This window comes from Parambassis ranga, chromosome 5 (genome assembly GCF_900634625.1).
Source record: "Parambassis ranga chromosome 5, fParRan2.1, whole genome shotgun sequence".
Taxonomy (NCBI): Eukaryota; Metazoa; Chordata; class Actinopteri; family Ambassidae; genus Parambassis; species Parambassis ranga.
Window position 1 is genome coordinate 17,132,044 of NC_041026.1, and position 27,718 is coordinate 17,159,761.

Consider the following 27,718-nt stretch of genomic DNA (forward strand, 5'->3'; position numbering starts at 1 on the left):
ATCATGGCTGTCAATCCTTTAGTCTCTTGAACTGTCCACACTATGGTGCTGTTGACTGATTTGCATCAGGAATATTTAATATGCCATCTTTGCTGCAGCCTGTGAAGTGTGTCACATCCCTCATAAAATTAGCCTGTGCTGGTCTGTCCAATAGCTGCATGAATGCAATTTTATTCACTCATAAAGAATTAAATCCCCCAGTCAATATACAGGTGCTTTGGCCTATCTCCATCCAATAATGTAAAGCACTTAAAAGCTTTGATGAACTCTGCAAATCAATCAGCGGTTAAGAGTTACACATAGACTGAGATCTACTAGAATGTGTTGGGATCCTCTATAACTATTCTTAGGGCACAGTTATTGGGCTTTCGGCCCAAATATACCTGGAAACCACAAGCTTCTAGGCTCTAAAAGTCAGAAACAAACTTGAGAAACAAAGCATTTTAAGTCAATTTTTTTCAACTTAAAATCTATAAAGATTAGGTAAATTCTAATGATTAATAGGCTTTTTGTCAGAAACAACAACAGAATGGCTGTGTTTTTCTTTGTATTGCATGACTGTATGGTACTTGTTTTTTGTTGATACCAGTCTGGTTGTTGCTCTGCCTTTGTCACATGCTTTGTTCCTCTGATTGGTTGTATGTGGATCCAGGTGTGTCCAGAGGCTGATTATTCTGCTTTCATTGGTACTGTCCCTTGAAAATCCTACTTGAATCCACAGAAATCCGACCAATTCTTTATATAGACTAGACAAAGAATTAGGATGGCTGGCCAGGCTATGGCTTTAGCCTTTCTTACATTAATTTCAGTATAAGAAATGTATAGTAAACTAATAATTGGCTGGGAACCCTAGGACTTACGTTTTAGGCAAGAAGGTGATATGCAGGAAATTCTGCAGCTCAGAATGCTCTTGACACTGATGAACTCCCTGGGAATGTCACTGAATTCCTTCAGGGTATCCGATGTGACTGTGGCTTTTATTTGCCACATTTTTACTACAGGTGGACTATTAACTGACATGGGTTGAAAATTTAGAATATGTTACCACTTTATAATATTTGGATAGGTGTGTCTTGCAAGTATTAGTTTCATAAAAAGCTGTTGCAACATTTATAATGACATTCAAGGGCCACGGAAATGCTTTGTGCCTCACAACCAGTGATTTGAACTCATATGGGCCATTTATTTGCTAGTGAGAAATGACAAGTCTACAGCAACAACATCCAGTCTGAAATGCCGAGCAGGTTCTTGAGGTTGGTTTCTATTATGTCTGTTGAATAAACTGAATTCTGTTAAAGGATCATGCCATCTTGTGGCCCATATGATACCAATGTAAAATATGAAAAATGATTACACAGTGGACCACTGCCCCTTGTACAAACTGAATGTTCTGGTCATGAAGAAGTTCAAGTGCATATGTGGTTCATAGCAGTTTGCTTTAAATTTGCCCATTTGTAGAATAATTGTTTAACACAAATTAAAATAAGCTACACTATTCTACCTAGGTTGTTAATTTGTAATAAACGCAAAGCAACCTAGTTTTGCTTTATTTTGGCTTTTCCACTGCATCCGATTGATTCCATGTTGTGCTTGTTTTCAAACAATTGCAGGAGCAAATCCATTATTTGCTTAAAAGCTTTCGTTCAAAGGCACTGGAGTCAGAGTGCCAATATGTGTCTCAGTTGCCAACAACTCTTGTCTTGTCAGTTAAATAGTCCAAGCCAAAAACTTTTGACTCTAAGCCTAACTCACGTGTCTGCTGTTTATTATGGTAAATCCTCTGGTTTTGTGATGACCTATTGTGTATCTTGTAAGGCAGTAACCTCATGATGATTAATCCATTTCTTTGCCAGTCAGTATTTTGACTGCAGAGCTTAAACAAACAATGATTGCTACTGCTACCCCTCCCCCTATCCACACCCAGATAAATAGCAACATTGTCTCTAGGAAACCAAATTAATTGAAATTATCTGGAACGGAGCAGGCTGAAGAGAACAGGTATAGACACCAACGGCCGTCTGTTCAATGTGAAAACAAATTCCCGGTCAGTCATTCGTGGTCAGGCTGTATGCAGCCTCAATTTCATGTTTTACTCTACTGCTCTCTTTTTAATCAGCAGTAGACCAAAACCTAGCTGCCCCGAAATTACCATGGAAGTCATCTGGAGAATGCCCAAGGAATTTATTAGCTTGTATATATACACAATTCCTGGTGACGTAAGACAGTGTTGGTGAAATTCAACAGCTGATTGGAGTGCTATTATATGGAGCTCTACTATACTGAATAATCAAGCAAATGATTGATCAGTTGGCCGCAACTCAATTTTGTGTTTGTATGGATAGTTAATGTATGTTTGTGTTAAATTGTTTGACAGAGTGTGCATGTTTTTTGCCTCCTGTCTGCTTATGGCAGTAGTGTCTGAGTAATGCTGAAGATGAAGCCCAGAAAATCTGAGAAAATACAAAACTATTGACCCGTGACTTCTAATCCTGCAAATATGTGCTCTGTTATTGTGCAACTTGCAAAGTAGTGTGCATTATCAGTCAGGGGAAAGGGCACGAATTTATGGCAGGTGGCTGCCTCTCAGCATTATGACCTGAAAACCTTCATCATACAGTAGTCTACTTTTATTTCCTTGCATGCATTTGAACAAGCTGTACATACACACATACACACGCTCCTGTAATGATTATCTGTTACATGTTAAAATTCATGTCTCATGAGATTGGGACACATTCTACGTTTTATCACTGTTTTGGCTGTGTTATTATCTGCAGGTACAGTATGACTTTAAGAGCATTTTAAAGAGCCTGTACGGAGGCGCAGTAAACCAGTGAAATGGGACATGAGGAGTCAAAGAGCAGCGCTTCAGCAGCTTAATGATGTAGAGGCATCCAGCTTCATCAGGCAGTAAACTCTTTAATATGCTGTTAATTATTTCTGAGAGATTGAATATTGATTAAAAAGCAAAATGGTTTTAATTATAGCTCCAGCTCTAGTGCCATTCTAAATGAAGACGATTTTCAGCTTTACGTGAGAGGAGCATCTAACAATTCAACCAAAGCTCAAGCTATTTCAAGTCATTAGAATTGTGTTTCTTGACTTTGTACTCTCTTGGTTTGAAATTAGAAATTTATGATCTGATTCCTGCACTCTCAGAACATTTATTTTAGGTGCTTTTCGTTCTTTCTTTTTTGGTTAAATATGCTTAGGGATTTGTGTTTTTTTTGTTTTGAACATGACCTTGTCACTTTTGTGATGTGGACACATAACCATATCAGTTTTATAGTATGTTGTTAAGAATAATAATTAAGTTCACAGGCAATTAAATGTGTGACACATTTGTAATTTTTCTTACACTTGTGCCACCTGTGATTCTATGTATTAAGCAGACATACACTGCAATTTCTTTGCTGATTTTTGAGCCGCAGCTCAAATTTTTAAGTTTAATTGAACCTCTTCTGGTGTTGTTTGCTGTGCAGTGTGTGGGGAAACAAGAAACATGTAACTCCCCCTGAACAGTATTTAGATGCTCAGTTGAGTTTCTGACATGTCAGAAATGTTGGTTGGCCAAATCAGTCACTTTGGAGGCTTTTTTTCCCCTCATAGTGCCTACGTGAAGTGGCAGAGTGCCTGAAGATGCCTTGGTGACAAGGCATATTCTGTGAACAAATATGACAAACATGGAGGCCATGTGGGTCGGGCCAAGTATTTAGTAAATATAGAGATAGAACTGGATTTACCTAATGCAGATGAGGATATGCCCTAAAGATCGACACAGAACACTTGGTCTGCCAGTGCCTTAAGTAGTCTGTGATTCTGCAGCAGCATCTTGCAGGCTGCCAGGCTGGCATGGAGTCAACCTCCCAGGGGGACCGTGTTAACGCAGCCCCCTAGGCCGTGGGACTGGGGGTAATTGGGTTCGCATGGTCCGTGTCAGGGCACCGTGGCCACCTCCAAAACAAAGTCCACCTCCCAGGCAAGCTGTTAGGTACAGAGAGAAACCCCCTCCTGATCACCACTCTGATTTACTGGAAAGGATTATTCAATTACTGGAATGTTGGATTGACCTGCAGATGGCACAATAAAATGAGGGCCTTGTACTTGTCTACATTGCTTTCATTTGCTATGATCTCTGCTCTATATCTGTTTACATATATATGAAGACAATTAAACCCACATAACAATGGGACAATGGTTAACTGCTAACAGCAAGTGATGTCAATAACTAATGCTGCATCTTTTCCCATTTGTATTTTGGTTCAGCTGTGTCTGGATTTAGGGGTTACGATCTGTACTGCTTGCTTTGTGGCCTCTCCAGACAGCCTGAAGCAGCTCAGTTGATCCCCAGAAAACTCCCAGATCTTTGACTACTCTGATCCTCTGTTCCCCTGCCTATCCTGCCTGTCTCTGTCTTTTTGTAGCAGCTGGATGTCTTTTCCTTTTACTACATATTTAGAAGACCTCTTTTGTTTGTCACTCACTAATAAGACAAAGGTGTCTCTCTCGCCTTTTTAGTCTTCAGTAAGTTTAAAAGATCTCTGGGTTTAGCTTTGCTTTGTTGACAACTCTCTCTCCCCAGCGTTTAACTGCCCCACAGCCACAGTTGCGCTCCCGATTGATTGGCAGAATAATTATGGACTTGATTTGTTCAACCACAGGCGAAGTGGGATTGAGGGAGTAGGGGAGCAGAAAGAGCATGTGTACCGTTTTTTATATTAGGAACACAACAGAGAGGCCTGCTTGCTTGCATTTTTAAAAACCAACTTTAACAAAAATGTAGCCTACTAATAACACTGACACATAAATTGCACTGTAAAATATATACCCTTATGCACATGCAAGCGGTGTAAGGCCTCAGTTGACGGCAGGCTCTGCTGTAGGCTGCAATAAGCTGAACAATGTGCTCAGCCGTGTGAGCGGTGAAGCGATAATTGACACATCCTAAAAATGCAAGTAAGGACTGGGTTATTAATGCTTTCTTCCTGGGGGTGGTTTCAGCGGAACCATTAAGCCTTTAATTGAGAAGGAAGACTGACATTAAAAGCTGTTGCCTTGGCATTGCAGTTACCTACTTTTTGTTTTTTAATGAAGATGAGGCTTAGGATTGTTCGCTGCATGATTGGAAAGGCTCATGTGCAATCACAATACTCAGACGCACTGCTATTTTAGTTTGAGAGATCTCAAAAATAACTCCTAAAGTCCTTTGCCTCAAGGGGTGGAAAAAATGAGGAGTCTCTCTTAGACTGAAGGGCAGGTGAGCATAGTTCCCACCCCTCCCTGTTTATCCCCATTGCAATCGCTAGGAAAACAAGGGCTTCTCCCACGCTGTATATAAAGCCGTTGATATGGAAGGTATGACCCGGGTTTCGGTCGAGAGTACAGATGCCAAAGGCTTGTTACCAGGTTACATCACTGTTGTTGTTGTGAGTGCATGTGCCAAATCTTCAGGCATAACAGAGGGAGCACACGTAGCGATTCCCCTCCCTTTTGCCAAGTTACCATCACACTACAGGAAGATTCTTGTCATAATGAGTTCTCTCTCTCTCTCTTTCTTGCTGTGTCTCTCTACACACACCAAAGTCTGGGTAGCATTTAACAATCACTGGTGTAAATATTTATTGTGGTTTGTTTAGGTCCTGGTGACATTGTTTTTAATGCAGCATTCATCATGTCTGTTTTTTCTGAAGTATAATGTATGACAGCACAGTCATCACAGGACTTAATGGTTATGTCTATAGCTGTAGCTGAGCAGACACATGCTGTTGGAGTGTTACCCATGATGAATGCATGACTGCAGTAAAAGGGGATTAATCGCGGAAATTGCAGATAAGTGCAGGAGAGCACTGGTCTGGTACCTATCAACAGTCGTCTCCCTGCAAGTGGGAGAGAGAATGTGAGCTGAATAGCCTTCTCTTTTTCTCAGAGAGGAAATGATGACAGTAATGCACAAGTATTTGAAAGGAAGTTCTTCTAAGTAGGCACCTAGTTATTCTAGGTAGAGAATAAAATAGGCTATATGGAAGAGTGAGATTATATAATTTAAAAAAATCTATATTTGGCTATTTGAATGCAAGTGTTTGTTTGTGTATAGAAACTGGAAATGAAGTGGATAACTGAATTGACAAAGCTCAACCTACATAAGATAACAAAACTATCATTTAATCAAATTAATTTTACAGAACAAACTTTATATAAAACACACCTCTGCACACACAGATGCTAACATAGCTCTCTAAGTCTGCCCACTAACTGCAGTTAGTGTCAGTAGTAACCTCCATTCTGTCATCTTAACAAAGCTAACATTAGCCCTTTTGAATGTTGTGTGGAGAATTCCTACAAGTTCAGCCTACAAGTAAAAAGAATCCGGTTGGTGGTCAGCCAGTTGCCCTGCCCTACTGCCTACCTCACATGTTCCAAGTCACTTCACTAAAGGTTGTGGGTGAGTACTTGTTGTTGCTGTTCATGTGGTCAGCAGCTGCAGATCCATACATGTTCCTGCAGTATTTTGTTTTTACATAGATTGCACATGGGCAGTGCAGCCAGTCAGGAATTTTGGTCAGGCAGAACTCTTAATTGCACAGATATATTTATTATGAACTTTAGAGTAATTGGTGTGTAGTCAGGCACTTCATTCTAAGCTAGATTACTATGCCTCATGGTTCTTGCTTAATACTAGAGATATAAGAGAAAATATTTTACAATTTTTTTATACTACGGTATTCTTTTACAGGATTACTATCCCATGTTAACTTGATCAGGGTAAAAATGAGACTTACATACATTTTATATCTGTTTGGAACTAAGCCTTTGGTGTTGTCTTCCATATTTGCTGTAGTGAACACTGACACAATGGCAAATGCCCCTTTTTATTATTTTGTATGACCTCAGCATACAGAGAAATTGATTCATATATATATTTGTTCAGCCAGACATGGCATAGATTAATTTTGTCAGGTTTATTGACCTTACATTATTAAACAGAAATGGCAGGTGACAGACATTTAGTGTGCATGCTGTCTGTTTCAGTTAGACCACTTATCCTTGACTAACATTTCCTGTGGGGTGTCGTGTCATGTCTTTAAATATTGCTTCCTTCTGGGAATGCACTACAACCTGATTTTTGTTCGTGTGTTTTTCTCTTAACTGAGAAGATGTGGACTGTAATTCAAATAGTAAAATCAACTTTATTCATCTTTTTGTTTTACCCACTTCCCTTTAGTGGGCCTCCTGTACTTCTGCCTTAGTAAGTAGTTCCATTTTTTTAACCGAACGCTTTGCCTGTGAATATCATTACATGGAAGCAAGCTTATTATAGGATATTGTATAGCTTGTGGGTAACTTATCTTCCATTACAGAAGCAGGGGATTGGGATTGATGCTTGTATTTCATTAAATGCAGATATGTTTGTCATTTGCTGTGTGAACATTGGTACAATGTCACTGAGCAGTAAAAACTGTACATAGTTTTGATACCCATGTGATACCCATGGTTTGTTGACTTCTCAGTGTAATACAACCACTGAGTACTGTAACTTAAATTGGACACAAGTAGGGCTGCAATGATTACTCGAGTACTCAAGTAATATTCAAGGTCAAAATGCATCGACAACTGATTTCGTATTCGATAACCTGTGGCCCTGGGTTCGAAACGCTGGCGAGCCGTTTGCAGGTCAAGTCTTTGCAAGGTGATTTTCATTCAGCCCCATTAAATACACACTCACAACTCACAATAATCTTTGGAAAAAGCTCCTCTTTTGTATTATATTTAGACTTTTGATTATGTGAAATTATTGTTCATGCAAAGCTAACAATGCAGTGACCCTCAGATGACACTCAACACAGTGTCAGTGGCACCAATTGTGCTGCGTGTAACCTATGCTCTGAATGCAAGACGAGCTAGAGGTGGAAGAGAACCGTCAGGCGAGGGACAGAATAACCACCACAGTTCAAGGGGCCCATTTGGGATTATATGTGTTTTTCTTTATTGTCTATTATTGTCTTGGATTTAATAGATATTGTCAGTTAATTTGAAACCCCTATATTTGCCTATTTGTTTCAGGATGGGGTTTTTCCTGTTAACAGGATTTCATGTTTTTCTGACTTCGGCAGACATCCAAATTCAGGTATCGGGATTGGATCGGAAGTGATGTTATATCATTTATTGCAACACTTGTGTTGTCAGGTGTTTGTTAACAAACATTGTTTGTGTGTGGTTATTCCCATTTTATAAAATCTTAAGACATGGCAGTGTTAATTTTGGCCCATGTCAAGAGCTTGCAATACACTACACATGTCTGTTTTGCAACAGAGAAGATGAGGAACCGCAGTGATTTTATGACGCAGTTGCTGACTTGGGTCTTAGTACACACTTGCCTAACATGATGAAGTTGACGTAATCTGCTATGTTGTATTGAGTAATCCCTGGTTGTTACTCAGTCTGTTGCCTCATTGGGGATTCTTGAATAAAAGAGAGCCTAGCACATGTACAGTATAATAGCTATGCTGTCAGTTTGACTGAGGTACTTCTGACTTAGTAGCTGAGACACGAAACACAATCACTGATGTAACGTCAGTGCTCTGTTGGCAGCAGGACTGTTGATAAGTCCTGTGAAGAACTTGGTAAATTAAGATGTTTCAAAAACTCTTTCAGTTTCTCATTCAGAACTAAGTCTTCCATTAATCCCTGGAGGATAAAGAAACTTTGAGTGTTGAATAGAGAATAATTTGACCATCCATTTCTCCCTCTCAGCATTTCGAAAATACTCTCATTCTAAAAACAAATTAAAGTCAAGGGAGAAAGAAGTTTCTTTTTTGGCAATGGCAGTGATGGAACCCCATTTTCCTACAGCCAGATCAAAGCAGCTCCATGTGTGTGGCATTTCAGTCTTTTCCCTCAGGCTTGTAATCATTGAGTTTGAACTCTCGGGCTGCTTGTATATAGACTACTGTCACTCTCCACTCTTTGCCAGGTCTGACACCAGCTATGCTGTACTTTTCTCACCCACCCGTACTGCTCCATCTCTGTTGGCTTTTCTTTTAATCTTCCCCGCCTCCTGAACACTCCTCTTCCCTCCCCCAGACCCGTGAACATACTCAGACAGACCTGGCTGACACAGCAGCAGGCTGGGGCTTGTCCCTACACTGTCCCCCAGCTTGGTTAATGAAGGCAGCAGGGGGGCTGTCTTACTGCCTGCCCATGTGGCGCTTCATAATTCCTGCCACAGCCCAGGGTTCTCTAATTAAGACACTGTCTTGGCCCAGCAGATTATGTAGCAGCTGGATCATTACCGTAGAGGGTCAAACGGCATGTCTCTGTGTATTGGGCGGCGTGCCTTTCATCAACCCTTGCCTCAGTCTTCTCACCTCTGGCAGCCACCAGAAGGCTCAGTCTGCTTCCTACTTGCAAGTCTCAGTCATACTGATCATTTAGTTTCTGTGAAAACAGTTCCATCAAGTCCTTGATGAGTTAACTAAATGCTTAACTGCTAGAAATGCCAGTATTTTTGCCTGCCATTATACAGGATTTAACGATGCAGCTGTGGACTAAATTTTAGTCACATGAATACCTGTCTAACTCAGGGATTATACTCCTTCTGCTGGTTTTTACACGAAAGCCTATGGATGCCAATAGCTGTCTGAAAGACCATATAGACTGCATTGATACACATTTCATTTTCTTTAAAGTCTGTACAGTTTGTTTCAATTGTATGTTGTTTGAAAAACAAATTGTACAAATTCTAGGAACAGTGAGTCTCTTCTTAGAGGTTGCCATTGGCCCTCTTAACAAAAAATGTAATTAACACACTCACACAGAAAATTATTGCACCCACGTAATTGTTGTATTTGATGTGACATTTTGTTTTGTCTTTAAAATAAGTGACTGTAACACCATGCTAGTTATCTATCCAGCAAGTTGTGGTGCATTTGTATATTTGATAGACAATGTATTGAATGATCAAGATAATAATGTATAATAACAGATTAATTGATAATTAAAAGCTACATGTAACAGTGTGGTTTAGATTGGCAGCTGTATTTAGTTGTAGTGATGGTGTGACATTATACTGAAGACCTAGTGAGATAGATGGGCCTTTTGAATTATCCTGCAGATGTTCAAGTGAATAATAACATGTAGATGAATATTAAAAATCTATTTTGATTTATATTTCAGTGGGATTCTATTCAAAGAGGAAAATTACTGTCATTAGCAGCTCATGAGTCACCTCTTTTTGATTCAGTTACAGGGTGGAGATACTGTGTGTATGATTTCTTTTTAGCAATGAGGAACCATTAGTCTGACTCACCTGTCGCTGCAGTCAGTCATCAAGTCTGCTCAGTTATCATGACTGTAAAGTGTTACTTTCAGTCTTTCTGTGGCTCCTGAGCTTAGAACAACCACTGTTAATGTATAAATGTAAAACTACCATGGAAAGAGAAAAACAGCTATTTTCTTAGTGAGTTTCGAAATGATTGATAGGTAAATGCTGGGAGCATGATTGAGGTAGCACACTGTACAAAGGGGACAGTGTCAAAGTGGGTATAAAGTGTCAGGAAATGCCCATATTTAAGGCTTAGATTTGCCAAAAATATGGGAAAACTAATATCTTTGGCAAAATATTTGGTGAAAATATGAAACATATTTTTCAAGCAAAACAGGCTGATTGTACAGATGGACAGCACATGACTGAATTATGTTGCACAAATGGTTTGAGGAATTTATTCAGACTTTTGGTGTTATTTTTTCCGTTCTTTGTTATTGATGTGAATTCAGGGGGACTGTAACTGCTTCTCTCCGTCACAACTTCAAGCCTGAAAGGGGAAAGCTTTTGATGCTCAAAGCATTTTTATAGGGAAAATAAAAAGATAGACAGAAAAAAATCAAATAAAAATGTAACTACATTCTGCTCTAGACTTGCACTAGAAATTTACCAGTGCCTGATGAAATCCATCCAATTGTAAGGGAGGATTTTAGACCAATGCCTTACTTCATTAATGATCTCCCACAGATGGATTTGGTTTTTCCCCTTCTCTGAATTCTGTTTGGATGTGTGAAAATGCCTTCATCATCTGCTCTGCCTGTCTACGCTGATAGCAGATATTGAATTGGCTGCTGGGCACTAGCTCACCCCTGCTGTGAGAGATCAATTGAAAGGGACAGCCATAAACTGCTTCTGACCAACTACCGCCAAAGCATTTTGCCCAATTTAGGAATTTCTTACTGTTTGTGTTGCATCTCATATTGACAACAGAAGCCCATAAAATGATGTTATTTTTTCATGTCCCTTACCATGTTTTTGACTTGGTGATTAAGTAAACAAATGTAAAACAAATTAAGAGATTTAAAATGTTTCAATGTTAATGTCTTATTAGACCTTTTTTAAATACTTCAAACCTTATTAGAAAATGTTTTGATAAAGACAAATTTGTAATCATAAAGTGTACTGTTGCAAATTTATTTAAAAAATATTTTAAACTATCTACTAAAGATATGATAACTATCATAACTGAAATGTTGATGGTTTGGTTGGGTACATCTCCACAAATACATTTTTATTTGCCCTATTGAATGCTGTCAAGACTATTTATTCACAGCCTGACACAGCCTGTGCACACACATGCTCTCACAGAAATACACACTTGTGTGAGCATGCTTAGTCAAGAGAAAAATCCCACAACTTGGTGAGGATTCTTCGTCCTCCCAACTGTTCTGTTTTCCCCCCTCTGCCAGATTGCAGTGTCATTCTGTTCCATTTTTTTCACCTACAGATGTCTGTGTTCACCTAGTCTGTAACTTCAGGCTTTTTCTACTCTGCTCCTCTATTTCAAGACAGGGAGGGCAGAGTGCCGAGATGGACAAGGGAGACGGGTGTTGCAGGCTGTTGCACTCTGCACAACACAGCCAACATGCACAGCACTGAGGACAGTTTTGCAAGACGACACTAGCTGGCTTGTTTACGGCAGAGGCTCTGTTGGGAGAGGAAGGGGGAGGGTGGGGAGACGGCAAAAGCAGGCAGGCTGGCAGGGAAGAAAGGAGAAGGGGTTTACTACCCTCAAGAGAGTCGGAATTCCTCCTGAGCCATTCCCCCATTTGGCTGGCAGTTGTGAAAACAATTGCCTGGCATTTACTCTCTATGTGCAGATGGAGTCCCAGCTATGAGTCAGCTCTGAGAGCAGCAAGTGGTGGGCTTGTGATCTCCTGCACTGCGAATATATGCATACTTTACAAAAACACTTGGTTTTTGATGTTGGGTACACTCTGAAGAACTGCTTCCTCGCTTGGATTTATTTTTCGTCCTGCAGTGCTGGTCATGTACATATCTTTTATTTCCAATGTTTAGCCGCTCTGACATATTTGTTTCTTGTTCCTTTACAGTTGACCAACAAAAGATGCTTTACTGATGTGAAGAACTGAGGGAGCCCAGACTTCATCCCCTACTCGTCTCTATTTGTTATTCCACACTGGTCTGCTCACCATCAGTCACCAGACACCAACAGCAACCTCCACCACCACCTCCATTCGTTTCCCCACCCCCTCCTGCCCAGCCTGCCGTCAGCATGACGTCGGAGCTGGAGAGCAGCCTGACCTCCATGGATTGGCTTCCTCAGCTGACCATGCAGGCGGCTATCCGCAAGGCTGATGCCCAGAATGCTCACGGGCCGGGCATGGGCAAAAAGAGTGCCCTGCTGGATCCTAACACCACGCTGGACCAGGAGGAGGTGCAGCAGCACAAGGACGGCAAGCCGCCCTACAGCTATGCCAGCCTTATCACGTTTGCTATCAACAGCTCGCCAAAGAAGAAGATGACACTGAGCGAGATCTACCAGTGGATCTGTGATAACTTTCCCTACTATAGGGAGGCGGGCAGTGGCTGGAAGGTGAGGAAAAAGTTTAACTTGAAATTTATGCAGAATGGAAATGTATAATTATTCTGGTTACAGATGAGCTTTTAATACACTGGGTGACACGTTTCTTCATGGCGTGGTTTGCTAAATCTCAGAAAAATAATGTCAATGACATTATCCATAACTAGAAAGTAGTTCTAGTAAGGAGCTACTGTTTAAGTGCTGTCTCTTTTAAATTAAGTCTGGTTGACTTTTTAATTTATGTTGCATTGTTGATTCATTTGTGCAAATTCTCCTTTGACCTCATGTGATAACTTGTTGGCAGCATTTGTAGATGAGCTGAAATTGATATTCCTTTACTCAAATCGTGGTTTTTGTGGGTGCTGGGCATCTTAAACAAAGTGAGATGCCAATGGTAATCACCATTGTCACTTCTGAGAAAGCTTAGAGGGAAACTATGAGTGTGCCAAATCACACTAAGTGCCTTCCTCCTCTGAATGAAAAATGGTGCAGCCCTGAGAGAACCATATGAAGTGTAAAACCCTGGATTAATATTCAGAGAAGTGGCCCCTATCTGTGCGAACACAGACTAAATAGCCCATTCATGGGTGGTATTATTCATTGCAGATGCCTTGATAGGAGAAGGCCATTATGCAGAAGGAGGGAGCCAGTGCTGTGTCATCATCTCAAGGAGCCCATGATATACCGAGATGAAGCTATGCTGATTGCCTTTTAAAGGGCCCAGATGGAAATTGATATTAGAATGAGTTTTCCAATCAGTCGACGTTTATTGGAAATAGAATCTTAGGCACTGCTTTATTGCAGTCAGACAAGATGTATGAAGCCCATTTCCTGGGGCGACAAGATCTGGCGTGTGTACAGGCTGGATGGAGGTGTGTGTGTGTGTGTATGTGTGCTGGTGAGGGAGAGATGAGAAAGCATGTTTTATTATGAAATTCATTGATTTTAGCTTTTGTGGCAGGGGCCTTTTGTAAGGAATTGTTTTATATTGCAACATTTGTCCTCTTTTACTCATTTTTAGTTTAGTCAACAGGACAATATACATGTTGTTACTATGTATTTCTGCATTGAGTTACATGCATTTTAAAAAATGCTGTGTTTTGTATATTACCTACTGTACCTTCTGTTAACTGAATTGTACAATTTTTCTTCAGAGATTTTGTTCATAGTTGTAGCTGTATTTTTCACTTGTTATTGGATTTGTCTGCAAATGTAGTTGCAGATCATGTAGCCCTCATTAGTAGGGTTGACAACTGGTCACATTTAAGTCGATATTATTACTAGTACCGTGCAGTACCCGCCCCTACAATTCTCAGATTCACAGATGACCACCTCAGCTTAAAGGTGCATTGTCTTTGTCAGGTTTTGAATAGTGTAGGTATGTTTTTGATTGCTATTGCTGCAGTCCCTCTCTCTCATTAGCTCCATTCACAAAGCTGGTTAATTGCAGGCCACTTTTGATGTGCCTCGCTGTTCTGTGCAAAAGGCATGGAGGTGGAACAGTGGAGAATTTTGTCGCACCTCTGTACTGGCAGTATAGGTAGTAATAGTGCCAAAAAGAACCCTGTGAGAAACAACAGGCTGGCATGAAGAGATGCTCCATAGGAAACAATCGAGTCACACATCTGATTGTGATACTTCATATAAGTTTTTTATCTAGAGAATATGATAATTTATGTGCATTTAAGTGGACTTGCTAAACTCTGTTCTATTATCCGCACACTTTATTGCTTTGAAATGTAAAGGTGTGACTGATGAGCCCAGCTAAAATAACTGTAGATAAGGACATAGCATTTAGTTGACACTCATTCCAAGGACTGTGAAAACATACACTTTTTATACATTTCAATGTGGGTGGCCTCAGTGGAAATCAAACTGCTGGCAGGGCTGGTGCGTTGGTCTACCCACTGAGTTCCATTGTAGATACAGAAGAAAGGAATACATTATATTAATTTACCAGTGCTTGGCAAATGTGTGTGGCAGTTTAATGCATAATTTTGTTATTAAGACATTTTTTCCAGTATAGCCTGATGTTATTTATCATGTTTGCACGGTGGCATGTAATTTCTGTCTCTACATGGTTGTGCGTTTACAATTCACTGCTGCTCTCTGGGCACAGCAGCCCGATGCACGCACACACACACGTGACACATGTGCACACATACAGGTGAGCACATTCCCACCTTCGGATAGAGAGTGTGTGTTGTTTTTGCTTACCGTTGCTCATGACATGCTAGTTGGATAGACTGAACTCCATTGACTAAGCTAAGCGAACGGTACTGATGCCAGCATTTTGTTGTTTTATTGTTGCCATTGAAATATGCAATCTATATCCTGCTCTGTTAGCTGTGAGGGGACCAGCAGCAGCTTTGTGCACAAGTCACTATTTAGCGAGAGAGTTAACAAGTTGGCAACACTCGTCTGCGCTGTCCCATGCCTAATATTTACTTCATATTATTTTACTTCATTGTGGAAGTGACTGCTGAAATTTGCCTGTTATAGAGTACTTGATGGTGAAAACTTGGTATAAAGTTAAAGGTTTATTGTGATAATTCAAAACAGTTCCAAGAGGTTATATGTTTTAAATGCATAATATTTAATATTTTAATCTGTTCATTTTATTATTGTGGGGCTTTACCATTACATCATCGTTCCCTTTGATACAACTAAATATAAAATGTTAGAATGGAAAGGTTGCTGCACAGCGTCGGGTGTAAAATAGATTTGACGTAACTAGTTAGAGAATTACTCAGCACTGGTGGAGTCTGACGCTCTTCAGGTACTTTCTAGTTTAGTTAAAGCTTGCATAGATCAACATATTCTGGCCTAAATGTGGGTTGCAACTGTAGAAATACCCCTCACATATAAAAGTGTGAAAAACCACATCACTCTAACCAGGATGCTGTATAGCACAGGAAACTCTGAAAAAAAGCTCTCTGAAAATGTGTTCATAGGCTAGATCTTGCGTCACCATTTTTTTTCAATTCTTGTTAATAGGGTGGTTTCCCTGCAATAGTTTTTCTGAGAATCCTAACAACTCAGATAATGTGTATAGTGTAAATTTGCTCATTACATAAGACATTTGAATGAAATCCAATATTGCCGTTTCCATGCCCGGGGCATTTGAACGAGCTCCAGTAGCCTTAGGTTTGTTCCTAATGTTTTTTGTGCTTGGAGAATTTTCACATCCCATCACACAAATGATATTTTCATCTAAACCTGTACAAAAGCCTTGGAAAAGGTTCCTCTCTCAATCACCAGGAGGTCACTTGGAGCATGTACAGTTTTTTGGCTTCACAATCCTTGGAGATAGAAAAGATTTGGAAGTAGCATAATGAAATTGCACAATTCTGTAATATGCATGTAGTAGTAATGTTCTCTCTGCACGGTGTCTCTTGCTATGATATGAATCCACCTATAGTTAGACTGAGTATGCATGTTTGTGTGTGTAATTAGTTGGAAGCAAGCATGCTGGGGTGGGGTGAATGTAGGTCGAATGTAGTCATCAGTCCTCTGTTCCCCTGGAGATGTCAGTCGCAGGAATTTGGGACTCAACGCACGCATGCGTCTGCTCTGTATGATAATGCAAGCTGTGCCTGTGAGATGAGACCTGGCTAATCTGGGCGCCAGCAATTCATTTAATCATCTCAATAGAACTCCATTAGCCTGCGCTTTTAAGAAATATCAATAAATGCTGTCAATAAAAACAGATAATTCATCAAGGTCAAAAAAATGTGAGCGCTGCCTTCGAGGGTGAAGAATATGTGCTCGGCATCTATGAGCAAGCAATTAGTTGGTGCTTTTCTTAACACCCTGGCTGGCTGTCTGAGGCACTTTTGATTCATGGTTTGCAGGTTTGTCTAAGCAGTCTTCTGCATGATTCAGCTCGTATAATGTTACTTCCGCGTCCCTCCTGTTCTTTGCATGTAAAGCATGAGAACCTGCCAGATTGCTTAAAGATATTTCACATAATGATTTCTCAACAGTTATTTTCAAGCATTTGATTGCAGTTATTTTCTTTTCTGTTATGCAAAGTACTACCTGTTCAGCATTCTACTTGTATTTTGCTCAATCTTATTCTATGCAGTTGTAGCTTCCATAAGAATGTTCAGTACATGTTGTGACTTGTTTACAAATTATTATTATTAAAGTATTTAATTTATATTTACAGTCTAGTGGTGATTAGTATTTTGATGTTATTTTAATTGAATGGATCATGTGCTATAGTTAGTTATAGTTTTCCTGTCTGTTGTCACCATTTCTCAAATCCGTTCTTACTCTTCATGGTTGGTGTCTTGCGTGTCATGAATGGCAAATCAGCGTTCTCTCACTTTCGCTACATCTGTTTGTGTGGCAAATGTTGCATAAATGATGTGCAGACGTGTGGCTTCAAGGAGATGGCTGCAAGAGAGGTGGTATTCCCCTAGTCAACCTCTATTTGCATGAGTCATGATGGACAGAGAAACAACTTAAACAGTGAAGATTTCTTTATTCCAGAGTCTCTTAAGATTTTTAATATGGAATGGACAGAACTTTTTAATGTTGCTTAAAACATTACCAGTAAATTATTATTTCAGTTGCTAAGTTGAAGGGCCATGGGGTAAATCTTGAATTTAAGCAAACAGTGCTATTAAATCATGTCTTAACCCCATCTGACATTCCTATACCCTGCTCCAAGTCTGCCTGAAAATAAAACACTTTGTCCAGCTCAACTTTGACAGAGTGTTGTTTGTTGTTTGTTTGTTTTTTGTTTTTTTCGTCAAATGTTGACCTCCACAGTCATCTGAAACCTTCTCCTCACTCCTTGTAGGCTCACTTCAGGCAAAGTGTGTAAATTCCCCTCTGCATCTCTTCTAGGTGAAGAATGCCAAAGAAAATCAGGAGCAATTCTCAACCAGTTTAAAAATGCTTGAAATGTTTGTTCTTGAACTTTAACTGTTGAGGAGATTGTTGCTCCTGGCATGATTTTCTTCTCTTCTGTTTCACACCTGTGTACAGGAAAAGAAAATTAGCTAGAAGAGAATGTTGGCTACTGTTGATTGGCTCTCAAACATTAAATCTTCCCCCTGCATTTCCACTGAGGTCCATAGCTCTTACATGATCTTGTTAACAGGGAAATATAGCTCTGGTCGGTAAATTGTTGAGTGTGCAGAGATGGGGTACAGAGCTGCCTTCTGCAGGGGCTTTGGACCTTGCTTTGATCTCATTATAAAATGCAAATACACAGTACCCTAAACAGATCAAAGGTTCAACTTCCCATTGGATCTGAGGCTTAATAATAGCAGCCTGGAGCAGTTTTCTATTTTTTAAAGAAGCGATTTGGGTAGCCACTGGTCCTCCAGGACATTATTTACTCTGGAGATAATGTTCCTGCTTCTGACTAGTGACTAGCCACAGCTCAGAAAATCCTTGCTCCTGTTGCTTATTTAAATAAAATTGGTCAGGTATGAGTATTTGTGCCTTCTGCCCCTATCTCACACCTCAAGCTTAGGTTTGCAGGGCCTGAAATCTGAAAGTGTAAAATTGCTTCGGTGCTACCTTCATTCGGTTCCTTAGCCTGTATCATCATTACACCGTAAAGCAAGCATTTAAATTTTAAGGACTTAGCTGATACTGAATTTTTCAGTAGCTCTGATACACATTCAGAGTGATACCCCTTCCTTTTGTAACTTGCACATCCCTATTCTAAAATAATCCTAAACAATTCTTCATTTTTATCCCAGCCTGTTGTTACCCTTGGTTGAGATACAGTCTGAGGGATGAGGTTTTACAGCAGTATTTTTAGCGCCTTTGTCTTATCCTGGATTCCTTGTTAATTGTGGAGACAGCAAAAGTGGCTGCATGCTGGCCCAGTGCTGACTTTTTTCAGGTTGTGGGAGGGGTAGTGATTCACTCGGCAGCCAGTTTGATCCTGCTGTGAGGCGGGTTCCCGTGTCAGGAAGCTCCAGCCTGGCCACCCGCCCACCAGCCTCACCTTGCACCCGCCTACCGGCGCCCTACCGCTCACGCTCTGGCCCTTAGAGTGGGCGGGGAGAGCAAGCTGGCAGGCCTTGGCATGGATACATTTTGGCAGGAGCTGCTGTCCCCACACTCCACTGAGTGAAGTGCTGACTGCAGTGCAGAACATAAAAGGCCTGAGGCTTCTATTGCTTCCTCTTGTGGCCTGCAGGCCTGTGAAGAGATGTTGGCTTCAATTTTATATGAAACTGTAGCTGTCTTTTTGACAGTCACGGCCACTGTCTCACTCCACAACCACTATATAAATATGACTTATCATTTTAAACGGTCATTAACCCTTAACAGCTTCCCTCATCTGTTCTTTTTGCTCAGCTAGATGTGATACAACAGTTGTAACAGCTGCTGACTATGGTCATCAATTGATTCAGTGAACTTCCTCCTCTGTGATAATGAGATCTATTGAGGTCGATACCTGAGTCGAACAGAGCAACATGCTGTTTGTGTTGCTGCCTTTTTTCCCCTGTCTTTCTAAGAATAATTTTTATGCAGACAACACTAGGCAGTGATGGGTTGTTGAGCCCTACACACACTGGCAACAGCTTAGTTTAGTTTTGCTGGTAATGGGAAAGAAATATTAGGGGGTAAGACTGTTGAATCTCTCACATCTTAAGTTTGTTTGGGTAACTTTCCTTAAATTTATCTTATTAGTTAAGGGTTTCTTTTGTCTTGGATCTAAAAAGACGTTTGGATATGAGAGCAGATTCACATATTTAAATAGCATTAATGAGTCATGAGAAAGTTTTTAATGACTGGGAAAAAGGTTAGGTCTGGATTTCTGTGTTTTTCTTTCTTTCTTTCTTTTTTATAGAGTTGTCAATTTATGTTGTGATTAAGATCAGGACCTCCAGCAGACATTGCCCTTACTGTGTCACAGATCCGTAGCCTAAAGCACAGTTCAGCAAGAGAATCAGCCCCAGTGTCACGGTTAAAGTTATGAACTGCAAGGAATTCGAAGCACATTTCAGAGCAACTCATAACTGGAAAAATCATTAGCTAGTTCTTAGATTTTTCAAGGGCTAAGATGAACGGCCATGGGGAACTGCTCAGAAAATCTTTAGTCATCCTTCCGTGGCTAGACGGACAATAATAGCACTTTACTTTCCCTGTATTCTAACTTTTTTTTCCCAGTGAGTGGACTTTTCCCCTCTTTCATTTTTCTACTTGGTTGGCTGTCATTATTGTATAATGTAGATTAGAGTAAGAGCTGAATATTTCCACTGCATCATATGTTTTTTCATCCTAGAGATGAATCAGGAGAGCCAGTGTTTTCATCCTTTTTTGATATTGTTTAAAAAGAAAAGTAAAAAAACATTTGGTCAAATTGTAAAAAAAATTATTTAGTATTTTACTTTCTCAACAGCTGCACCAGACACAAAATAAAAATAATTAATGGAAAATAAAACCAGTTAAATCGCTGCTAATGGAAGCACATAGTCTTCAGGTTTTTAAAAAGGCACACTACACACTAGATGAGCATGCACAGTCGTCAATAAATGAGCTATGTGTCTTTGTTTCTTCCATAAGTGCCCATGTTATTATAATGGTGAGAATGTATCTCAGGTTGCTGTTATTATATCTCTACTTGGACACAGTTCCATTTGAGATATTGTAGAAAAAAAACGTACCTTTGTGCAAATTTGCTAACGGCACATATTTATTGAAATTATTAGTTTATTGTTTGATGTTGGGAAAACTAAAACCTCCTCTCCAGAAAACAGCTTAATAAGAATAGTAAATGCTCGTCCAACTGAAAAATGGCCTAGTAACTTAATGGCCTTTCAGCGTGAATATCAGGCTTCCTTTTGTTTACATTTGGATCACAGATGGTGCCTTTTAACATAGCCTCTTGTATGCGCACTGATTTTTTTTTTTTCTTCTTTTCTTTTTTTCCCCTGACAAGGAGGAGCATAAAGGAGAGAGGTATGCTGATGAATTCTCCCTGCTATAAATAGTTAGAGTTAGAGTCCTTCAAATCTGCCTTTAACACTGAGTCTACCTTGTTAAATTCATCTGAGCTGGGTGAGAGTGGCTACTGCTCACTCAAAAAATACATCGTCAAATACTCCACCACTTGATATATCACCAGATGATATTTTAACAATCATCTGTTTGTGTGAGTGTGATAAGATTTTTATCCTTTAAAAAATAAAATAAAAAATATTGTAATTAATAATATTCATAATTAAGGTAGCCTGCTCCCCCTAAAGACTGGTTGCCTCCTGTGAAGCTGTGCAGCTAATTTATCTGCCAGCACTGTAGCTTGCACACAGCATTTCCTTTTTGGAAATGAAAGAGAGGCTGCAGGACTAATTAGCAGAGGCTGGAGAAGGATCTTTTAAAAACTCTACAGCAACCTGAGACTGCTCATATGGTCAAAGGTCTGTAGCTTGACTGAGGTAAGCCCTCCAATGAATATCCACTTAGAGCGACTGGGAGCTCAGCCACGCTGTCTCACATCCAGACTGTAGGTCAATCAAATCTGATTGGAATTTTAAAAGGAGTAGACCAGCCTAGATGATTGGCATGTTGATAAAATCTGCATGGCAAGTAATTATTGTGGGAATATGTCTGGCCAATGTTATTCCATTTCATCTTTGTTTTTCATCCCCTTCTCTCTCTTCTCGCAATTATTTAACCCCTGTCACCTTCTATACCAGTCTGCCACAGCTAATGGCTTCACTTTGCTCCTCACAATCCCAGCTTTTTTAGAATGAAAGGCAAGCAGCCATGTGTCTTTACATGATTCTGCAGCCTGGCATTAGCTGCTTATTGATAAAGATGTCACTTTGGCAGAGAAAATGTAGGAAAAGGGTTTTTTTTGTCCAGTGCCTTGTCAGTTAAAGCAGGATTGCTGTCTCTTATCCCAGAGCGATATTTGATCATCCTGCTGGTGCGTCCTCAGTGGGGTCAGCGGGCTGTGAGAGGGGGACAGTGACACAGCTGTGGCAGCCGAGTGGAACCAGTGATGGATGACATGCCAGAATGGGCCACGCTGCCTTCCCAGGCGCCTGTATTGACAGGCGCAGCTCTCGCATCCCGCATTCAGCATCACTAGGGCTAATCGTGGGTCATGCTGGCCACAAATGTGACACGTGAATATCGCTCCTGTAATTGCTCATTTGTCAACGTCACATCTCAAAGAGAAGGTTTCTACTGCCATGTTAGTGAATTAAACTCGCTGTAATGGACAAATGTCGAAAAGAAATGATACTGCAGATCTCTGACTTAACATCATAGTTGCTATATTTTCACATTCTAATGATATTTTAGTTATTTGTTAGCTAATTTAACCTTTGTGTAATTAACAATCTAATAAATTGCTCCTTTATGGTGCATGGAATACTATTGTATTATGTCATGCTACATAAATATGGGCTTCTATTCTTTTGAGTATGCAATGATAAAAGGCACAGCACAATCTGTTTTACTACAAAATGTGCTGTGTTCCGTTCTGGTAGTATGTAAATTATTTTTTGAATGTGTGTGTTCACGTGTGTGCTCACAGTGATTATAATCCAAACCCTGGCTCTAAACCCTCCAGCTTGTGCTCCACCAGCCGCAAGGCCACAGCCTCTCCCCACCAGTTAATTGCATCTGAATTAGTCCATTAATGTGGCCGTGTAGAGGGATGAAGGGTTGCACGGAGGTGTCTGGCCTCTTTTGACCAATGCAATGTATTATTAATGGGTCAGCAAGTCTGGCAGCTCTGCATTAACTTGGCTAATGGACTGTAGGGTGGGTCTGTGATTCCCTTTCAGACGGAAATCAAATCTAATACATATTAGAGAAAAAATCTTTTCTTAGGCTTTTTCTTTACTCCCAGAGTAGGTTATTGAGAGCACAGGTTTAAAATGAGGCAATTCCTTTGGGGATTTGCTCCATGCTGACAGGTTACTATGGGGGAGTCCAAGGTTACACTGAGTCATTTCTCTGCATCTATCATGGGCATGTACAAAGAGTAATGAAAAACTAAGAATCAGAGTAATTTGCATGATGGTGAATGGCTTGTTTTTTTCTCAGCTTGTGTATAGTTACCTATAAAGCTGTGTTCACTCAAGAAACAAGTTGTAAAATGTAAATCTAAGACAAGAAAAAAATCTTATAAGAAAACGTCTAGCTCACCATTTTCTTACACTGACAAGCTGAGAAACTACGATATTTAAGTTCGAATCTCAGCTCTACCAGGTAAAAGAAGTTTCCAAAGGCAGAGAAATCAGCTATGTTACTATGCAAAATAAGGTTAAGGAATATATATGACTTTATATTTTTGTATTTGCATTATGATTGTAACATGCATATTAAGCAGGAGCATGAGCACCATAATGTTTGTGTACATGCAGGAACAAGAAAAGGTCAAAACGTCTCAGTTTTTTCCCTCCTCTTGATATAATGTGTTTTCAGTAGGTCTTGTTTTGCATTTTGTCTTCTAAACATTGCAATTTGAAGTCTTGGTATTGGGTTGGAGAATTTGCTCCTTTTTGTTTGAACAAAATATACAGTGAAGACGCAAGCACACAAAAGACTTTCTGTGCCGTTACTTAATTTGTCTAACTCTTAAGTGGACAGTTGGCACTACCCTGTCACCATTAGTAGCTGTAGTCAGTTCTTCATTGTTAGTGGACACTGTAGTCAGCAGGCTGCTGTGAGCCATTGTCAGAGTATAGCATCAGAGGCTCTTCTTCTGGCTGATAATTAAGTGGCGTACTGACAAACGGCTTTCATCAGATCCCTCATGTGGAACTGAGAGCATGCGAAGGCTTTCAGGGAGGATAAACCAGAGGACGTCACTTTGCCTCCAATCTTTCATGGCCTTGTGCTGCCTCTGCAGTGGAGGAGGAAGAGAGAGAAAAAGCGCCCTGTGTAGCACAGGAGAAAAACGCGAGTCGTTGACGCTTAGAGAACTAGACTCAATTTACAGCACTGAGCAAGGCGGCTGTGTTTGCTGATATTGTCAGTCTGTACTGTACCAATTTCCCAGTTTGTCTCGAGTGACCAAGCATACAGTTATGTGCTACATCTTTTTCCCCATTTGAGAATCTGTCAATTATTTTTGTTTCCTCAAGGCTGACATAACTTGTGATGACTTTAGGCGCCGAGTGTATGAGAGTAGATGGACTGACAGGGTTTGAGCCAGCTGCTGTGACAGTGGCAAAAAACAGTCACTACAACTTGCTTAACCCTAAATCTGCACTGTCCATAAAATCAAGGATGTAATCACTGCTGTCAATAGGCCTTGCAAGGCAAAAGAAAATGAAAATGATCACAAAGACTGAGTTTTGATTCATTGAATATTTTCAGCTTTCATTTTAAGGTATGAATGACATCAGCTTTAATAAGCACCATTAAAAAATAATTAGAGATTTCAATGTATGATGAATGAACAAGTCAAGTGTCTTTGATGTAGCCAAATTCTTTAAAGGTGTTGTTAATATGTATGTTTTTGAGATACATACAAAATATTTTAGGCTAATTAAAACATTTGTCAGATATAGTCAGTATAATGACAGCATTGTAGCTCTTTGGCTAGAAAGTGTTACACAAAATGTTGCACTGTATTGACCTTAGAATGTGCTGATTAACTAACCAGAACTGAAGACTTAACCTAGCCAAATCTTGGTAAAACAAAGGGGGGTGTACCATCTTTTATCACCATATATTCCAATGCCCTTGTTAAGTGCTAGATGGACCATTGATCCAAAAAGTCCAACAATCTTGGTTTAAGTCCTGTGCTGACTCCTGATTTCCTCCAGTGGCTCTTTTATTTTTATTTACTTGACTGATTTTTATCTTGCCATGTCTGAAACTGACTGGTTTCACTTGTATTCAGTCAGTCCTGCCAATTTTTTTTTTTAAGTCTTGCCCATCACCATTTTTTTCTGAATTATTTCTGGTTCATTGCCAATGACAGCCTTGTCTGAGGTCAAAAATGTTCTGAAATAATCTGCTGAATAGAATAGCAGTACACTTCTGCGTGCTGCACGCTGCACCATGCAGAAGCATGGCAAGAGAGTATGGCAACATTGCAGGTTGTACAAAGTGCTTTGACAGTGTGTGGATTGGTTTCAAACGAGACCGAGAGAGAGCAGGTGAGGCACAAACATCGGCAAAAAAGTAAGAGAGACAAAAACAGATAGCTCTCTGAGGGACTGTGATCAAATAGGCCTCGTATGAGTGGCTCAGTGCTTTTGTTGTACTGTGACCTGCCATTCATTGTTGCATTAAGTGAATTTTTCCCCCCACAGCTTTTCAAATCTTTACTGACCGCCTCCCAGTTTTTAACGGGAATGCTCGAATTTCAAACATAGCATTCAAGCCAGGGCTGTAATCTCAAGTGCACCAAGAAAATAATGTGCAAGTTTTTTTTTTTACTTCTGTAATTTCTGCAGGTCCATTCCAAGGTTGGCCTTAAAGCACACAAAAATAAAAATACACACACACAGTTAGAAAAGGGAATGTGGGTGCAAGTGCCTGAGTGAGATTGAGTTCAGAACGTTTATATTGGAGCTTTTGGTCTCTAACCCCACTGCTTCTGTTGAAAAGGGAACATCCTTGATGCGGCATTCATAAACTTCTTATATGCCACTGGAGAACTAAGGGGGTTATTATGTTTCTCAGCCTATTGTCTGAACTCTATAGGATGCAGTATCCTTGGATCACCCTCAGCAAAATTACTTAGAGAGATAAAGCTGGATTGCTTTGCTTACTTTGTGATCTAGAAGCTTTCATACAATCAGAATAAGGGATAGGTAAGCTTAAGGTGTATTTGTACTGTGTTAACCAATTTCCTTGGTTAATGTGTGTCTGACAGTGGTTAATATGTAGATGGCTACAACATGCCCCGTTATATTTATCAAGTATAGCCTGTTGTCGTAGATGCTACTTTGTTGCTGTGCTTGTATTTTTCCTAGAATACATGTTTGCCCTTGCATATTTGTTCGTGATAGCTTCAGTTTGTGAAACTGTAACAAAGGTAATCCAACACTGAAGATGACTCATTACAGGCTGGACGAATAGCATGATTATATGAACTTCCTGCCTCCCAAGTATGTGGATCAAAACACTGCTATATGATGTGATTGATGGAAGAAAGTAATGTCCAAATTTATTTTATTCGGGTTAGAGTTGCTACAAGTATATCCTTGCTATATTTAGCATTACAGAAAATAGGAGATTAGATTTGGTGACCTTGTTTAGAAGATGTGTGGCTGGAAAAAAATGTGTGTAATATTTCATTTTTGAGGAAAATAATTACGGTAGTAAGAGTCTGAGCTCATGATTACTTCTCCCCTTGGGATCAAACCACCCACTGCTACACCCCTAAAGGAGCAGGATAGTGGTGAAAGCTATGTGAAGAAAGGGTGCCATGTCTTTTTTTATGGCACCTGTTTTGCCAAATTAAGCCTTCCACTTTCAAAATATTTGCAGATGCCTTACAATTAAGAGCAGCATGTGTCTACAAAAGAAATGAAAACAGCTGACGCTGGAGACCAAAAGGAATTTAGATCTCCCCTGTTCAGGTCAAAGTTTGGCATTGGTGTCATCTACTTTCTTCTGCTAGTGGAAAGAAAAAATTCTAACCATTTTTTCCCCTATACTCTACTTTTTCTTCAGTGTAAATGTATTGAGGTAACCACTGGTAACAATACACATGCGGAGACTCATGTACACCATTGACCTCTGTTGTCATTTCAGTTGGCTTCTCTGTAGTTGCAGCCAGATTTTCAGAGTTCTGATACCTTTTCCCCTCCCTTTGTTATTTTATTTTGCTTTCATTAATTTCACACCGTAGCTGTTTAAAAATCCTTAATTATAAGTCCAAGCATCTCACCTTTAAAAGTGTTTTGTTGCTGTCACTGTTCTCGCCCCTCCTGATAACATGTCCTTTTCGAGTCCACAAATGTAATCGCTTATCAAGCTAATTTCTTTCTTGCATGTATTGCCCTCATTATATGAGGCTGCCAATGAAAAATGAGTTTAATTTAGCCAAATGCTCACTGTTGAGGGGGAGGTGGGAGAAAAATACAATTTCCCCATAGTGTCATCTCCTTTTGCAGAAGTGGCTGTTGAGTTTTAATTACTATAATACCTCAGTGTACTACACTAGATGACCGGGGTGTAGATAATAAAAGTTAGTCATCATTTTGGATTTTTTTGGTGTTTTCTTTTGTCTTTGCATTATGCACATAGACACCGAGTTATTCTTGCACTGAGTAACAGGTGATTATATGTATGACAGATTTCACCTTGGCATATATATTTCTGCAGCAGGCAAGCAAACTCTTCATGTTTTATTAAAACTACATACAAGTGTGTAAAGATCAGAGACTAAGGGGTTTAGAACCCAGCATGCCAACACATTACTGCTAGATGCCAAGGGAGGCAGATCAAATGCCTTTGAAGATAGTTAAAAAAAAATGAAAGTTGAAAATCGTTATAGTTGACTTCATTGGTATTTGAGTGTGGGCTTTAGGTCTCCTGGTGCAGGAGAGCTTGGTGGTGTGTTGGGCAGCATGTTGCAAACTTTTGCATCTGACGTGTTGGTGGGGGTCACTTAGCCTTTATGAAGTGCTAAATAGAACTGTCTTTTTTTGTATAAAAGTATTAAAAGTAAAAGAAATTATAATTGACAGTAATTGGTGAAGCTTTACATTTGTTAAATGTTGCAAAATTGTCTTGTGTCTTTTGGTACATATTGCAGGGCTGGCCGGTAAAACAGGAGGTTATGGTAGTTTAAAATAGTGAAAGTGAAGCATACAGCATCCCTTTATTGTCTTATATTGTTTATAGTTTTTTCTGATCATCAGTTGATTGTTCCTACACAAAATTACTTTTCT

The 27,718-nt window shown here is 39.9% G+C and overlaps 1 protein-coding gene across 1 annotated transcript in view; it reads left to right on the plus strand.

Moving 5' to 3' along the window:
- Nucleotides 1-27,718, plus strand: part of foxj3 (forkhead box J3) — a 67,340-nt gene that overhangs the window by 15,054 nt on the left and 24,568 nt on the right. The window contains exon 2 of the mRNA XM_028405985.1: nucleotides 12,376-12,878. Within this exon, the coding sequence (XP_028261786.1) occupies nucleotides 12,558-12,878 (321 nt within the window). The 5' untranslated portion in view covers nucleotides 12,376-12,557. The remainder of the gene's footprint in view (nucleotides 1-12,375; nucleotides 12,879-27,718) is intronic.